General features: G+C 46.9%; 2 protein-coding genes across 4 annotated transcripts in view; both read left to right on the plus strand.

Moving 5' to 3' along the window:
• Positions 1 to 6,647, plus strand: part of PEX1 (peroxisomal biogenesis factor 1) — a 54,802-nt gene extending 48,155 nt beyond the window's left edge. The window contains exons 21-24 of the mRNA XM_078865834.1: positions 951 to 1,181; positions 1,901 to 2,080; positions 2,797 to 2,927; positions 4,733 to 6,647. Of these exons, the coding sequence (XP_078721960.1) occupies positions 951 to 1,181; positions 1,901 to 2,080; positions 2,797 to 2,927; positions 4,733 to 4,814 (624 nt within the window). The 3' untranslated portion in view covers positions 4,815 to 6,647. The remainder of the gene's footprint in view (positions 1 to 950; positions 1,182 to 1,900; positions 2,081 to 2,796; positions 2,928 to 4,732) is intronic.
• Positions 6,648 to 6,893: 246 nt separating this feature from the next.
• Positions 6,894 to 17,882, plus strand: part of IFT88 (intraflagellar transport 88) — a 106,392-nt gene continuing 95,403 nt past the window's right edge. Inside the window, exons 1-2 of one of the 3 annotated variants that reach the window (XM_078865835.1) lie at positions 6,894 to 6,963; positions 8,891 to 8,999. In XM_078865835.1, the coding sequence (XP_078721961.1) occupies positions 8,898 to 8,999 (102 nt within the window). In that variant the 5' untranslated portion in view covers positions 6,894 to 6,963; positions 8,891 to 8,897. Of the gene's footprint in view, positions 7,044 to 8,796; positions 8,802 to 8,890; positions 9,000 to 17,882 lie in introns of those variants that run through there. The other 2 variants (XM_078865836.1, XM_078865837.1) reach the window with 2 other exon arrangements.

Raw genomic sequence — 17,882 nt, forward strand, 5'->3', positions numbered from 1 at the left:
CACCCTCTCGTGTGACGTACCGGCCTTCGTTGGTGCTCACTAACGGCACTTGCCCCAATATTATTATTATCTACATTTCCAGTGCTGCACAGGTTTCTCAAACGCTTCATGCCACACTAAACCGGTGTTTCTCAACCGGGGGGGTACGCAGACCCCTGGGGGTCCGTGGCAATGTCCCAAGGGGTATGTGAGGCGATTTATAAATGTGTGAAAATATATCATACATTGGTGAATAATCATATATGAATCTGTCAATAGAAAATCACTATGATAACATTTTAAGCCATATGGTAGCCTAGAACGATATAAAAACCTTTCTAAATGCATGGATTGTAACAATGCGGGTTTCAAAGAGTAACCAGCGAGCGTAAACAGATTACGCCACGCACGTAGAGCGTCCGTTTACTTTTGTTATTTGCTTGCAGTTACTCGCTAGTTAGTTTAAAATATTGATGTTCATTATTACCCATTGGTTCTTTTGGTAAAGTCACGTAGGTATAAAATAAAATAAATCGCGACGTTTCGATCGCAACACAAACGGTCGTCCTCAGGCCGAAAAAATATAATCCAGCAGTGGAACTGCTGGACAAGCGAGAGAGCAGTTACAACAAGAGGTTATATATGTGGCGATGGGCAAGCAAGCGGGGTCTGAGCTGGAAAGGAACTCCATCCACGGACGTAAGCACGTCAAGAATGGTCATTATTCTTACATGTATTTCTCAGAATCATGTTGGTTCAGGCAAGGGGGTATACTCGGTTGAAACGAAATTCAACAAGGGGTAGGTACAGTAGCCAACGAAAGGTTGAAAACAACTGCACTAAAACGTATTCCAGCACACAGAAGCACGGGGTCTAGCTTCAAACTTAATGACGATGAAGATTATGATGCCGCTGCTGTTGTTTTGGAGTTCACCTGGCGGCTGGAATAATCTGAGTTGTTGCCGCAGCAGGAGGGCACGGCGGGGAGCGAGACGGACAGCCTCTCCTCCATGCTATTCCCCGCGACTAGCGGCGGCTCCGAAGAGTCGGGGCCCGAGTCGGGCCTGGAGCCGTCGCTCACCTCGCTGGATGCCTGTGAGCTGCTGCCCGCCGCAGAGGAGCCGTCCGTCCCCGACGTCTGGAGGCTTTACTTCGGCAGCTCCTACGAGTCCGAAATGGGCAACGGACTCTCCTCGGAGCTGGTGGGTAATGTTTTGCCTTCTCGTGAATGAATAATAACCGAGGTGTTTGGCGTCGTTGTTGACGCCGTCGTTCGTGCACATTGTGTCGTTTGCAATAACTAGGGAACCATTGCCGAGCTGGAAGGCAGCAGCCAGGCGGTTAGCAGGTGCTAGCTCAAGCTGTGCAATCTTCTGTGTATTAAAATGTGTTTAGCCAATTAATGAGTTTTGCCAATGAATGGGGCGCCGTGGTGGCGAGATGTTAAATACCTCACCTGGTACGCAGGAGGTCGTGGATTCGAAAACGACCCTGACGCCTGTATATTTGCAGTTTGCGTGTCTCTTTCCCCGTGGTCGCGTGGATTTTTCTCCGGGTCCTCCGGGTTTTCCCTCCACATTTTGAAATGTGCGTTTTTTTGTATTTGCTGCTCTACATTTCCACTTGATAAGCCACTTCATTGATTATATTATCATTTCTGTCCAGGTCACTTTTGAAAAAGAGCTACATAACTCAGTGGGCCTTGCCTGGTAAAATAAAAAGTTTAGTTTAGAGTGTTTATAAATCTTGAGAGGAAACTGGAGCACCTGGAGAAAACCCATGTATGCGAGGGGGCAACACTCTATCCCATGCAGAAGGGTCGAGATAAAATTAGTCCGCCTTCTGGTAAACCAGAGTATGGTGCCTCGATGCGCACGGGATAGGATTTTCATAATATTGTTGTGATCCACCGTTGACTCAGGCCACGCAGGAAGCATCCCTGAAGCAGCAGCTGCAGTGGGCGCTGGGCCAGTCGGTGCTGTACATGCCGTCCCTGCAGCAAGGCTTCTGTGAGCTGAGTCCAACGGAGACCGATTCCCGCCGTGCTGAGCTCTCTCTTATCGTCGAGAACGGACGCGCTGTCCACGGTGTGGACATAAAGGTGCGGTACGGCCACCCACATTCGTGTTTTTGCAATTTGAGCATAGTACCATGCGTCTTTTTTCTCTCTTTTTTGGCGGCAGGGGGTAACACGGTACCTCGCCTGGTATACAGGATGTCGTGGGTTCGATCCCGACCCTGACGCGTGCTGTATATTTGGAGTTGACATGTTCTCCCAGTAGTCACGTGGATTTTTCTCCAGGTTCTCTGGTTTTTCCCTCCACATAGAATCAACGTACTTTTAGTTTATTTGGCTGCTATAAATACTTCTACGTAATACGCCACTTGGTTGAGCTCTCATTTGTGGCCAGGTCGCTTATAAAAAAAAAGCTTTTAAAGCTCAGCGGGCCTTACACCTGATAAAATAAACAAATAGTTTAGTTAAACACACAGCAAGACGGTACCTGGGTTCGATTCCCGACAGGGGCGACCTTTCTGTGTTGAATTTGTGTGGACTCCCTCTGTTCTGCATGGGTTTCCTCGGGGTTCTCCGGTTTCCTGCCACAGCTGACAAAATCCTGTTTCGCCCAAACATCCCAATTCTGAAAAATTACCTGCAAATAACTCAACTGGGCTTACAGACAGCAATATCACCACCCCCTGCCGTAGAAACCTGGCAGAACCGTCCTGTGAGGCTTTCCTCGATAAATAAGCATAAATAAAACAAATACAAAATGTAATTAATGAGTATCCATGGATATATGTATGTGTGTTTAGAACGGTGAAACCCAAGCTGATAATGAGAAGACAATGAAGAGACTGCAGATCAAGCAATCACATCTGCTGGCTGCGTTGGCGAGCACATGTCCATCTATCTCCAGTGAAGACTGGGCAGTATTTAACAAGCTGTGAGTGGCCCTGCTCGCAGTGCTGCTGCTGCTGCCCTTCAACTAGCCGTGGTGGCGGAGTTGCAGCCATCACATCATGCGGCTCAGTGGTCGAGTGAGCGGCTCGCAATCGGAGGGTTGTGAGTTCGGATCCTGGTTGGGGGGGTTGACTCAGCCCATCATCCATCCAAGGTTGATAAAAACAGGACCCTGTGGGGTGGGCTGGTAGGACCGAACAATTGAATGGCTATAATAAAATGAAATGGCAAAAAATGGCCGCCAATAAGTGGATGCCCCGTGGCCCCGCCCTCCACCCCGCGTAACCCCGCCCCGGCCACCCGTGGCCCCGCCCCATCTCGGTGTCCCCGCCCCCAGCTCGTTGCCCCGCCCCTTACCGCCGTAACCCCGCCCCAACCCCGCGTAGCCCCGCCCTCCACCTCGTGCCCACGCCCCCTGCCGCCGTTGCCCCGCCCAGCCCCGCGTAGCCCCACCCCCTGCCGCTGTAGCCCCGCCCAATACACCCCGAGCAGGGGAGAGATTCCCAGGCCTGGCTCGGCTGGAGAGCCGCCGACGAGGGGGGGTAGGGAGTTGTTTTAATGTAAAAGCTTTAAATTTAAATGTCGCTATTAAAAAACATCAGGGAATGTAACATTGTTAAACATTAACTCCCTTTCACACACACGGGGGAACTATACGAAGGGAGAGCTTGAGGCCTAGGTCTAGGCTTTAGGCCTAGCTGTAGGCCTTAGGCCGCCGTGAGTTAATTGTTAATATAAATGTTTTAATTATTTACGTAAAAGCTTTAAATGTGAATGTTGCTATTAAAAAACATCAGGGAATGTAACATTGTTAAACATTAACTCCCTTTCACACACACGGGGGAACTATACGAAGGGAGAGCTTGAGGCCTAGGTCTAGGCTTTAGGCCTAGCTGTAGGCCTTAGGCCACCGTGAGTTAATTGTTAATATAAATGTTTTAATTATTTACGTAAAAGCTTTAAATGTGAATGTTGCTATTAAAAAACATCAGGGAATGTAACATTGTTAAACATTAACTCCCTTTCACACACACGGGGGAACTATACGAAGGGAGAGCTTGAGGCCTAGGTCTAGGCTTTAGGCCTAGCTGTAGGCCTTAGGCCGCCGTGAGTTAATTGTTAATATAAATGTTTTAATTATTTATGTAAAAGCTTTAAATGTAAATGTTTCTATTTAAAAACATCAGGGAATGTAACATTGTTAAACATTAACTCCCTTTCACACACGCGGGGGTACGATACGAAGGGAGAGTTTCAGGCCTAGGTCTCGGTTTTTGTAGGGTCATACCAAGTGTTTGCAGTAGGGGGCGATGTTGCTACACGGACGGACAAACGGACGGACGATATAATCTATTGGTGGCTGGTCCACTTCGTTCCTACCAGTATAAGCTCCATATTTTAGGGAAGGCAACAGTGGCTGTTCTACGGATAAACTCGCCCCCGCCATAGGAATGTAGAATGTACACCACTGGCTTATGGCAGTAAATTGGAGACGAGCACTGCCTTATTGCTCATTTGAGCAGCAGGAAGTCATTTGGCTTTGATTTGATCGTGTGCCAGCACGCACTGTGGTGTATTTCGGTGTGTGTGGTGGTGCACTCCGTTGCGTGTGATGGTTTTTGTGTTGTTGTAACTTTCTGACCCGCCCCTACTGTACATCTGTGAAGAAGAGCTTGATAGCTCATCGGATTCCAGGATAAACAAATATTCTGATTGTGACTTGTTTGGAGTCTATTGTGACACTCGTGCGACCTCATTCTCACGGGGTGCCTTCTCTTCTCATTGCAGATACAAAAACATCAGAGGCTGCCAAGAGAACAGTGAAGGCGACAGGACCCGTTCCCCTCTCCAAAGAGTCACCCTCGCTTAACCGACGATGCTACACACTCGAGCGGTTGCATTGACGGCGGTGTTGGCACACAAGGCAAAGCACCCGTTACGACAGCCATCACATTCTAAATTGAGAACTAATTTCTTTAGAGCCACTTCTCATTGCAGATACAAAAACATCAGAGGCTGCCAAGAGAACAGTGAAGGCGACAGGACCCGTTCCCCTCTCCAAAGAGTCACCCTCGCTTAACCGACGATGCTACACACTCGAGCGGTTGCATTGACGGCGGTGTTGGCACACAAGGCAAAGCACCCGTTACGACAGCCATCACATTCTAAATTGAGAACTAATTTCTTTAGAGCCACTTTTTGTGTTTAGTGTTGTTTTCCTTTCCCCGCACCTCTGATTAGCACGTTTGGCTACGTACGGTGCGAAAGAAGTTCAGCGTACATACGTATTAACACTGCCGGATAACAAAAATATCCTGACACGTAGGCCACGTAATGATCAACGTCGGATCTAATTGATTAATTTGGTTTTGAGAAATGTTCTTCCAACTCATCGTTGGCATGTCGTCTATCGCTTGACCACCACGTGACAAGTCCTTAGGCTGTGTCAGGTGGCGGAGGGTGCTGTGGTAGAAACTTGGCCAGATCATCACACAGTCCCAAATCCAATAATCAATTTTGAAAAATCTCTTGGCTGCTCTTGGCTTTTTATGAGCGCAGAGGGGAAAGCAGAACATTTCTAGTTGTAGTTTTGAAACTGTGCTTTACAAGGTGTTGAATACGTTTTGGATAATTGCTGACAGTTTTCTATAAAATGTGAAAACTATTGGAATTATAAATCTGTTGAATGTGACGTTTTTAATCGCACCCGCTAAAATGTGTGGGACTGATTTTGACTGTTATTGCAGTTAGCCTTATTGTAATCGATCATTGATAGGGATGTGATGCGTGGAGCTCTTTCAGCTATGATTGTGCCACTATTTAGCAGAATGACGGGTCTGTTAATATATCAGCGGTTTAAAATTGCTCTCGTGTTTAAAACAAAATTAATTCACAATGCTCACGTTTCCCTTGCAATCTGCTCAATAAGAGCCATTACTTGAAACGGTGCTACGAGGTAGTATTAATGACAACGTACAAAACAGACAAGCTGGGAAGGCTGCCAGGCGGTGAGCCGGCACCAACAATTGCTCTGCACTTTTCTATTAAGATAATTTTCAGCCAATATGTGGTGTTCATTATACATGTGGCAGCAATATGGAGCATTTGGAGAAATCCCGCACATGTGAAGGGGCAACACCCTATTTCCATACACCTCTGACGAGCACGGTTGGCTACGTAGGGTGCGAAAGAAGTTCAGCATAAATGCATACAATGTGCAGATGATATCGGTGTGCACGTTGCTGTGCTGCATCTTGCTGGCGAGCCAGGGTGCTTGCACCTCGATACCCACGGGAAGGGAGCCGCCTCCACAGTGCTGCATTACAAGCCACGTGGCGAGCCAACACTGCCAGGCGGTGTTGAGGTGCTCTTGAGTTTCGCTGACAAAACTCTCACAACCCGAACTGCCTCGGTGACGAGCATATGAAAGATAATAGGATGTCCGTGCCACACAAGCATGTACGCCAATATAGCATGGGTTCTATGTAATGTTTTAAAATTTTCTTTTAAAGTTGAACTGCAAGGCCGGGTAATTATTTTGAGAATTGTAAATAGTAAAACTCTGATTTGTACATTGTATTTAGTAATTTTCAGACGATATGATGTATCTGATATATTATCATAAAACGCGTGTCTACAGATTTACAGATAATTTAAACGTTTCGTTTACAATTCCATCTTCTCGAATGCACTGGTAATAAATTATTTTCAGTGATGGCTCATCTTCCACTCGTTTTATTATTGTACTGTTAATGTTAGCAGTGGATGCTTGTGCATCATTTGACTTGGAGGTAAAAACCTCGGATGTGGAGGTAAAACCTCTGATCTGAAAGTAAAAGCCGCAGACGTGGAGGTAAAACCTCTGATCTGAAAGTCAAATCCTCAGACGTGGAGGTAAAAACCTCTGATCTGGCGAGGGCGCTTCACGGCCCCCATTGCGGGCCCCGTCCCCATGGCGACGCGACGCGCGCGCGGGGCACGCCGGGAGCGCGGGGCCTGGGCGAGGTGAACGCGGCGCGGTGAGAGGCTCGAGAGCGAGAGACGCGGGGAGAGACACGGGGAGTGAGAGGGAGCGTGAGACACGGAGAGAGCGTGAGAGGCACGGCGTGAGAGCAGAGAGAGCGTGAGAGAGAGACGGGGAGCGTGAGACACGGGGAGAGAGAGACGGAGAGAGCGTGAGAGGCACGGCGTGAGAGCAGAGAGAGCGTGAGAGAGAGACGGGGAGCGTGAGACACGGGGAGAGAGAGACGGAGAGAGCGTGAGAGGCACGGCGTGAGAGCAGAGAGAGCGTGAGAGAGAGACGGGGAGCGTGAGACACGGGGAGAGAGAGACGGAGAGAGCGTGAGAGGCACGGCGTGAGAGCAGAGAGAGCGTGAGAGAGAGACGGGGAGCGTGAGACACGGGGAGAGAGAGACGGAGAGAGCGTGAGAGGCACGGCGTGAGAGCAGAGAGAGCGTGAGAGAGAGACGGGGAGCGTGAGACACGGGGAGAGAGAGACGGAGAGAGCGTGAGAGGCACGGCGTGAGAGCAGAGAGAGCGTGAGAAAGAGACGGGGAGCGTGAGACACGGGGAGAGAGAGACGGAGAGAGCGTGAGAGGCACGGCGTGAGAGCAGAGAGAGCGTGAGAGAGAGACGGGGAGCGTGAGACACGGGGAGAGAGAGACGGAGAGAGCGTGAGAGGCACGGCGTGAGAGCAGAGAGAGCGTGAGAGAGAGACGGGGAGCGTGAGACACGGGGAGAGAGAGACGGAGAGAGCGTGAGAGGCACGGCGTGAGAGCAGAGAGAGCGTGAGAGAGAGACGGGGAGCGTGAGACACGGGGAGAGAGAGACGGAGAGAGCGTGAGAGGCACGGCGTGAGACAGCGAGAGCGTGAGAGAGAGACGGAGAGCGTGAGAGAGAGTGCGTGAGACGGGGAGAGAGAGATAGTGTGTGAGAGAGAGGGAGAAAAATTAAGTGAGAGGGGAAGCGTGAGACGGGGAGAGTGGGAGAGAGTGAGAGATAATGCGTGAGAGCAGAGAGGGAGAGCGTGAGACCGACAGCGAGAGAGAACGTGTCTGAGTGAGATGTTGTAGAGTTCGGGAGTGGTTATGCGTGAGAATTCCAGGTGGCGGTTCAGGCTACATCCATGTAGATTGTCACATCTGTCTGGACTGTATTCTGTTTTTCTCGTAAGCTAATGACCTATCTTACAATTAAGATGTATCTTCGTATCCACACTGTGGCGCTTCAAGCCGATCCAATCTCCAAGTACATTGGAGACGTAACGTGCATCCGGGTAGTAAGACTTGCTGTGTCCAATCTGAACGTTTTAGAATGATTCCTTATTAATACCACGACAGGTTACATCGACTCACCGAATCGATGCTGCCGAAATTTTGCATGCGCAGAAGATCTTGTGGTTGATGTGAAGTGTCGCTATTCCACTCTTACTTTTGTTACGTGGAGGGGACAGATAGGTAAAGGAGATGCATTGTCAGCTTATTTAACTTGTTAAGATGGAATGATAACAGCGGATATCCACGAAACTGACCATATACATGTGCTTAATATCAATTTGAAATAGAAGAATGCCAGCGAACCCAGTGGAAAGTGTAATAAATACCCAAACATTACGCCTCCTGGCTTTGCCATTCCTTGAAGACGCTGGTGCCTTCAGAACATCATCAGGCCGATGCGCACGTCTTCGTGCGTGTAAAATTAAAGACGAACCACAGTCGTACGATTGTGGCCATGACATCCAAACTGCAGACCGTAGAGTAAACCATTGGGGTGTCTGGACCCCTTCAATGGGGGGAATGGGCAAAACTACACAAAGTCTCCGCTGAAGCCCTCTTGCGGCGAGCAGACCTCGGCATTGGCATTTAGCTCCCGCACGTATTGCCATACGCAAGAATATGAATTACAAAGAATTGGTAAATAACGTGAACTTTGAATTGCATGTTCCAGCTCAGGTATGGCGGGAATGCGAGGTGAGCACATCATGCTGGTGCCCGAGGAGGAAGAGGAGGACCTCTACTCAGGCTACAATGAGTACAACCCCACCTACGACATTGAGGTGCAGCATTGCAATATGTGCACAGTGGTGTGTGAGTGCGTGTTGTGGCGAGATGTTAACTTAGCTCGTCTGGAATGCAGGAGTTTGTGGGTTCGATCCCGTACCTGACGCCCGGATATTTGGAGTTTGCATGTCTCTCTCCCCGTGACCGTGTGGATTTTCTCCGGGTCCTCTGGTGTTTCCGTCTATATTTAGCTGCTATAAATTTCAACATGATAAGCAACTTTGTTGAACTCTACAGTACATGGTACTCTACAGTGAATGGTACTCCTTAAGGATCCTCTTCTTATTCTCTGCAATATTGATGTATCTGTTGTTGTTGCTGCTGCTGTGCTCACGCACCACGGATTCCCCTTGTAAAACAGTCGTGCAACTGGCAAATTGGGACCATCCGTGTAACAAATCAAATAAACTCAAACTTATGTTAGTGTGTGCAGTGTACAGTCCAAATGATCACAATTGCGGTATATGTACAGTACAGTACTGTAGTTATGTCATGGGACACTGCAGTGGCGAGATGTTAACTCTCTCACTTGATATGCAGGAGGTCGTGGGTTCGATCCAGACCCTGACACCTGTATATTTGGAGTTTGCATGTCTCCCTATGGTCACGTGGATATTTTTCCGGGTCCTCCGGTTTTTCCCTCCACATTTAAAAATATGCGTTTCGAGCATTTGGCTGCTGTAAATTCGCATATGATAAGCCACTTCGTTGCGCTATTGTTTATGGCCGAGTCGCTTCTGAAAAATAGCTATATAGCTCAGTGGGCCTTACATGGTAAAATAAAATTAGTAGATAGTTGTTGAGTGTGGGTGCCTCAAATATTGGAGGAAGTACCCACTCCCTGTGAGTAGTTGTCTGATGTGCCATGTGTTGAGGATGTGCGTAGGGCAATCCGGAGCTTGAAACCAGGTAAAGTGCTGGGTAGAGGTGATTTCTCAAGCAAGCTGCTGAGGGAGAGTGGTGTTTGTGTGCACATTGCCCTATGTGATAAATGGTCCCCATTTTTGGTTGTACCAGAGGAATTTCCATCTGGTATAGATGCAATATTAGGCTGATTGATGCCTGGATGCAATCGAGGCATGGCTCCCTATTGGTAAACCATTTTATGTAATCTGAGAACAAGTACTCTGAGAAGGAGTTGGAGGTTCTACTGCAGTTGGAGACAGATGCCCTCCAGTAACAACGGACAGTGGAGGAATGAAGCTGACAACAGTGTCTAAAGATAAAATAATAAATTAAATTAAATAATAGAATACGACGTTTCGATTGCAACACAAGCAATCATCATCAGGTATAATGAAATAGCGACATAAAATCTAACCAGAAAACTATAGACAGACATATTAGCAGACAGATATCACCAAGATACATAGAGAGAGCAACACAGGTAACAGAGAGAGGTGGTCGTCTCTGTGGGGTGGCCTTAAATAGACAGAGGAGGGCGGACGCAGAGAGAGGGAGGGGGGTTAGAGAAAAAATTAGCATATCAATGAGTGGACAACAAAACGTGGTGCTGCAAGTGCGATGACACGGCAAGCAAGCCTGAAATTCAGGAGAAGGACACACTAAAATTAAATAACCTAGTAAAATATCGAAATGTAATGTAATACAACACAGAGGGTCGGTCAACACACAATTAACGCATAGCCTGGTTGATTACGTATTTCAAAGATTGCTAAGTTAGAATTTAAGTGTGAACATTCCAAAGAAAGGACACAGGCAGAGAGAGCAAGTAGTCAGAGAGAGAGAAAAAAGAAGATAAGTTTAAAACTTCCCCGTAGAAGTGGTTCAATCTTAATTTTTAGAACTTTCGTGACTGCAGGAATTATTATTCTAACTTAGCAATTTTTGAAATACGTAATCAACCAGGCTATGCGTTAATTGTGTGTTGACCGACCCTCTGTGTTGTATTACATTACATTTCGATATTTTACTAGGTTATTTAATTGTAGTGTTTCCTTCTCCTGAATTTCAGGCTTGCTTGCCGTGTCATCGCACTTGCAGCACCACGTTTTGTTGTCCACTCATTGATATGCTAATTTTTTCTCTAACCCCCCTCCCTCTCTCTGCGTCCGCCCTCCTCTGTCTATTTAAGGCCACCCCACAGAGACGACCACCTCTCTCTGTTACCTGTGTTGCTCTCTCTATGTATCTTGGTGATATCTGTCTGCTAATATGTCTGTCTATAGTTTTCTGGTTAGATTTTATGTCGTTATTTCATTATACCTGATGATGATTGCTTGTGTTGCAATCGAAACGTCGTATTCTTTTATTTAATTTATTATTTTATCTTTAGACGTGACTTAACCGAAAGAAACAAATAATAATTCCTGCAGTCACGAAAGTTCTAAAAATTAAGATTGAACCACTTCTACGGGGAAGTTTTAAACTTATCTTCTTTTTTCTCTCTCTCTGACTACTTGCTCTCTCTGCCTGTGTCCTTTCTTTGGAATGTTCACACTTAAATTCTAACTTAGCAATTTTTGAAATACGTAATCAACCAGGCTATGCGTTAATTGTGTGTTGACCGACCCTCTGTGTTGTATTACATTACATTTCGATATTTTACTAGGTTATTTAATTTTAGTGTTTCCTTCTCCTGAATTTCAGGCTTGCTTGCCGTGTCATCGCACTTGCAGCACCACGTTTTGTTGTCCACTCATTGATATGCTAATTTTTTCTCTAACCCCCCTCCCTCTCTCTGCGTCCGCCCTCCTCTGTCTATTTAAGGCCACCCCACAGAGACGACCACCTCTCTCTGTTACCTGTGTTGCTCTCTCTATGTATCTTGGTGATATCTGTCTGCTAATATGTCTGTCTATAGTTTTCTGGTTAGATTTTATGTCGTTATTTCATTATACCTGATGATGATTGCTTGTGTTGCAATCGAAACGTCGTATTCTATTATTTAATTTAATTTATTATTTTATCTTTAGACGTGACTTAACCGAAAGAAACAAATAATAATTCCTGCAGTCACGAAAGTTCTAAAAATTAAGATTGAACCACTTCTACGGGGAAGTTTTAAACTTATCTTCTTTTTTCTCTCTCTCTGACTACTTGCTCTCTCTGCCTGTGTCCTTTCTTTGGAATGTTCACACTTAAATTCTAACTTAGCAATCTTTGAAATACGTAATCAACCAGGCTATGTGTTAATTGTGTGTTGACCGACCCTCTGTGTTGTATTACATTACATTTCGATATTTTACTAGGTTATTTAATTTTAGTGTGTCCTTCTCCTGAATTTCAGGCTTGCTTGCCGTGTCATCGCACTTGCAGCACCACGTTTTGTTGTCCACTCATTGATATGCTATTTTTTTTCTCTAACCCCCCTCCCTCTCTCTGCGTCCGCCCTCCTCTGTCTATTTAAGGCCACCCCACAGAGACGACCACCTCTCTCTGTTACCTGTGTTGCTCTCTCTATGTATCTTGGTGATATCTGTCTGCTAATATGTCTGTCTATAGTTTTCTGGTTAGATTTTATGTCGTTATTTCATTATACCTGATGATGATTGCTTGTGTTGCAATCGAAACGTCGTATTCTATTATTTAATTTAATTTATTATTTTATCTTTAGACGTGACTTAACCGAAAGAAACAAATAATAATTCCTGCAGTCACGAAAGTTCTAAAAATTAAGATTGAACCACTTCTACGGGGAAGTTTTAAACTTATCTTCTTTTTTCTCTCTCTCTGACTACTTGCTCTCTCTGCCTGTGTCCTTTCTTTGGAATGTTCACACTTAAATTCTAACTTAGCAATCTTTGAAATACGTAATCAACCAGGCTATGTGTTAATTGTGTGTTGACCGACCCTCTGTGTTGTATTACATTACATTTCGATATTTTACTAGGTTATTTAATTTTAGTGTGTCCTTCTCCTGAATTTCAGGCTTGCTTGCCGTGTCATCGCACTTGCAGCACCACGTTTTGTTGTCCACTCATTGATATGCTATTTTTTTTCTCTAACCCCCCTCCCTCTCTCTGCGTCCGCCCTCCTCTGTCTATTTAAGGCCACCCCACAGAGACGACCACCTCTCTCTGTTACCTGTGTTGCTCTCTCTATGTATCTTGGTGATATCTGTCTGCTAATATGTCTGTCTATAGTTTTCTGGTTAGATTTTATGTCGCTATTTCATTATACCTGATGATGATTGCTTGTGTTGCAATCGAAACGTCGTATTCTATTATTTAATTTAATTTATTATTTTATCTTTAGACGTGACTTAACCGAAAGAAACAAATAATAATTCCTGCAGTCACGAAAGTTCTAAAAATTAAGACTGACAACAGTGATCTGTGGTGGGCAAGGCTACATTGGCTGGGTCATATAGCCCCAATGCCCAGCCACCGCATGCCCAAGCAGCTTCTGTTTGGCCAGATAGAGGGGCCTAAACGAGCACGACACAGACTGGAAAAGAGATGGACTCATGCGGTACAGGAGGATGTGGAGCTGAGTGGACTTGCTGAAGACTAGTACCAACAGTTTCAAGATCGGCCTCTATGGAGGAGGCTCGTGAAGGAAGCTACTGGGCAGGTGAAGATAGTCGCCCTTCAACAACAATGGAGGATAGAGGAACGACACAACAATGAGCAGAGCACCGGCTGGCTAAAACAAAGCAAGTTGGCACAGCATAGTTGGTAAATGGTCTGTCCCATGACATACAAGCGAGCCTTCGACACCTCACATCGCCTCAAAATGCACCTAGCCTGGCACAAGCGCCATGATGATGCCACTGCCACTTCGTGGTGAGCGGTGGTTGTGTCTGTGGGGAGTGGTGGTGCATTGGTTTGGTGTGCTACGCTATGAACCTAGCGACCGGAGTTTGATTCCCGCTCACGGTCATTATCAGTTACAAATATTTTTAAACATTTTACACGCTTTTATTTAACTTACTCTGTGTGTTGTCATATCCTAAAATCTTGTAACTCAATTTCAGCCGTATTCCCAATGTCGTATCGACTGCAAACTTGGTATAGGTATGTCATACTGATGACAATACTATATTCTATCATTAATACTGGTAGGAACGAAGTGGACCAGACCACCAATAGATTTATGTGTCCGTCCGTCCGTACGTCCGTGTATCAACATCGCCCCCTACTGCAAACACTTGGCATGACCCTGTCCGACAAGATGGCCGCCCGCTCCCCCTGCGATCTGTGAACTAAACAAGATGGCCGTCGCTTCCGGCGCCTCACGGCGAAACTTTAAACTTCGCTTCAAATTTACTTTACTGAAACGCAGCACGTTTTTTTTAACACAGATACATTTATTAACACAGAGACGAGATACATTTAATCGCCTTATTTGTGCACGAAAAGCACGGCGCGAGGCCTAGTGCGGCAGGCTTCGCGAGGCCTAGTGCGGCAGGCTTTGCGAGGCCTACTGCGGAAAAGGCATCGCGAGGCCTACTGCAAAGAAGGCTTCGCGAGGCCTACTGCAGAGAAGGCTTCGCGAGGCCTTGTGCGGCAGGCTTCGCGAGGCCTACTGCAGAGAAGGCATCGCGAGGCCTACTGCAGAGAAGGCTTCGCGAGGCCTACTGCAGAGAAGGCTTCGTGAGGCCTACTGCAGGGAAGGCTTCGCGAGGCCTACTGCAGAGAAGGCTTCGCGAGGCCTACTGCAGGGAAGGCTTCGCTAGGTCTACTGCAGAGAAGGCTTTGCGAGGCCTAGTGCGGCAGGCTTCGCGAGGCCTAGTGCGGCAGGCTTCACGAGGCCTACTGCAGAGAAGGCATCGCGAGGCCTACTGCAGAGAAGGCATCGCGAGGCCTACTGCAGAGAAGGCATCGCGAGGCCTACTGCAGAGAAGGCTTCGCGAGGCCTACTGCAGAGGCTTCGCGAGGCCTAGTGCAGAAGGCTTCGCTAAGTCTACTGCAGAGAAGGCTTCGCGAGGCCTAGTGCGGCAGGCTTCGCGAGGCCTAGTGCGGGAGGCTTCGCGAGGCCTAGTGCAGAAGGTGGTGGTGGGGGGTGGTGGGGTGGTGGTGGTGGGGTTGGGTGGTGGTGGGGGGGTGGTGGGGGGGGTGGTGAGGGGTGGTGTTGAGGGGGGGTGTTGGGGGGTGTTGGGGGGGGGGGCTGTCAACTGGTGTAGGAGGCGGTGCACTTCTCTGCTTCAATTTTGTTGCGATTTATTATCTGCACACAAAAACCACCGAGAAGTAAGACGCGCCACCCAGCCCTGCCCCCCCCCCCCCCGCCCTCTCCCCCCACCAATATTTGAGTGATATTATAATTAAAAACAATGATGCAGCACCCCCGCTTTTACATTAGTAAGCAAATCACAGCAAGATGAGTTTTTTGCACACTACGGGCAACACATTTTCTCCAGTCACTGCCTTAAACCCGTTCAGTCGACCGAGTGGAACAACAGAATAGGCGGCTAAATACGGACTGAGTGGCACATAGAACACATTCCTGCGGAGGGAGCTGGTAGGAACGTTGGGTTGCTCGGTCAATGGCCAGGGTCAACGGCGGCGTGGTGTATTCCGCAAATATGCCCGACTGTGAGGGCGGGCACAAGCCGGCGTGAGTAGGTTAAACGTTGAGTTTTATAAGGACACCACGGGGTGACCAGCCCCTCCCCACCCAGCCCCTCCCCACCCAGCCCCTCCCCACCCAGCCCGGTCGATATCCCTGTACCGGTACTAAGTATTATTCCTACCAGCCCACCCCGCAGGGTCCTGTTACTGGTAGGAACGAAGTGGACCAGACCACCAATAGATTAATGTGTCCGTCCGTCCGTCCGTGTAGCAACATCGCCCCCTACTGCAAACACTTGGCATGACCCTACAAAAACCGAGACCTAGGCCTGAAACTCTCCCTTCGTATCGTACCCCCGCGTGTGTGAAAGGGAGTTATGTTTAACAATGTTACATTCCCTGATGTTTTTAAATAGAAACATTTACATTTAAAGCTTTTACATAAATAATTAAAACATTTATATTAACAATTAACTCACGGCGGACTAAGGCCTACAGCTAGGCCTAAAGCCTAGACCTAGGCCTCAAGCTCTCCCTTCGTATAGTTCCCCCGTGTGTATGAAAGGGAGTTAATGTTTTACAATGTTACATTCCCTGATGTTTTTAAATAGCAACATTTACATTTAAAGCTTTTACATAAATAATTAAAACATTTATAGTAACAATTAACTCACGGCGGCCTAAGGCCTACAGCTAGGCCTAAAGCCTAGACCTAGGCCTCAAGCTCTCCCTTCGTATAGTTCCCCGTGTGTGTGAAAGGGAGTTAATGTTTTACAATGTTACATTCCCTGATGTTTTTAAATAGCAACATTTACATTTAAAGCTTTTACATAAATAATTAAAACATTTATATTAACAACTAGCGGAAGTACCCGGCTTTGCCCGGGTGAAAAATATATTTCTTAAAAACCTTACATATATACACAGATACTAAGGTATTGTCAAAGCCCGGTTGGCTGTTTGTACATTTCTCCACCAACAAATATATAAGAGGCTTGCACAAGTCCAAAAAGTTGTAGAAAGTGTGGGGTAAATAGTTGATGTCAAAAGGTTTCCGAAAATTGTGGTCCCCCCCCCTCAAAACATATCTTTACCCCTCGTAGGATATATACTAACAACACCTTACATACAACAGAGGAAGTGGTATCTATTGACTCTGTAGTAGTATCTACTGACTGTACCGTAGTATCTACTGAGCCAGTAGTAGCTACTGACTGTGTAGTAGTATTTAGTGACTGTAATAACTACTGACCATAGTAGTATTTACTGGGCCTACAGTAGTATCTACCGACTATATACTCGTAATGACTAACTGTATAGTATCTGCTGACTCTATAGTTGTATCCACTGACTATAGTAGTAACTACAAAATCTATAGCAGTATCTACTCACTCTATAATAGTATCTACTGACTCTAGTAGCTACTCACCGTGGTAGTATATACTGACTTTATAGTAGTATATACTGACTGTAGCAGTATTGACTGACTGTAGTGGTATATACTGACTGTTTTAGTATTTACTATAGCGGTATCTACCAACTCAATAGCAGTATCTACTATCGCTACAGCAGTGTATACCGACTGAGGTCGTACCTGCTATCACTACAGCAGTGCATACTGACTGGTGGTACCTGCTATGATTATAGCAGTGCATAGTGACTGGTGGTACCTGCTATGATTACAGCAGTGCATACTGCTGTGTTGGTACCTGTTATGATGACAGCAGTGCATATTGTGGTGGAACCTGCTATGATTACAGCAGTGCATACTGCTGTGGTGGTATCTGCTATGATGAGAGGAGTACATATTGTGGTGGTGGTACCTGGTATAACAGCAGTACATACCGAGTGTGGTGGCACCTGCTATGACGACAGCAGTACATACTGTGGTGGTACCTGCTATGATGACAGCAGTACATACTGTGGTGGTGGTACCTGCTCTGATGAGAGCAGTACATACTGTGGTGGTGGTGGTACCTGCTCTGATGAGAGCAGTACATACTGTGGTGGTGGTACCTGCTATGATTACAACAGTGCATATTGACTGTACTCATCATTCACCCTCACCATTCACCACTCACAACTCACCCTCACCACTCACCCTCACCCTCACCACTCACCCTCACCAATCACCACTCACCCTCACCACTCACCCTCACCACTAACTCTCACCACTAACCCTCACCACTCTCCCTCACCACTCTCCCTCACCACTCTCCCTCACCACTCTCCCTCACCACTCACCCTCACCACTCAACCTCACCCTCACTACTCACCATTCATCCTCACCAATCACCACTGACCAATCACCACTCACCACTCTCCACTAACCCTCACCACTCAACCTCACCACTCACCCTCAAAACTAACCACTCTCTCACCACTCACCCTCACAACTCAGCA

The sequence above is a fragment of the Lampetra fluviatilis genome, chromosome 21 (genome assembly GCF_964198595.1).
Source record: "Lampetra fluviatilis chromosome 21, kcLamFluv1.1, whole genome shotgun sequence".
Lineage (NCBI taxonomy): Eukaryota > Metazoa > Chordata > Hyperoartia > Petromyzontiformes > Petromyzontidae > Lampetra > Lampetra fluviatilis.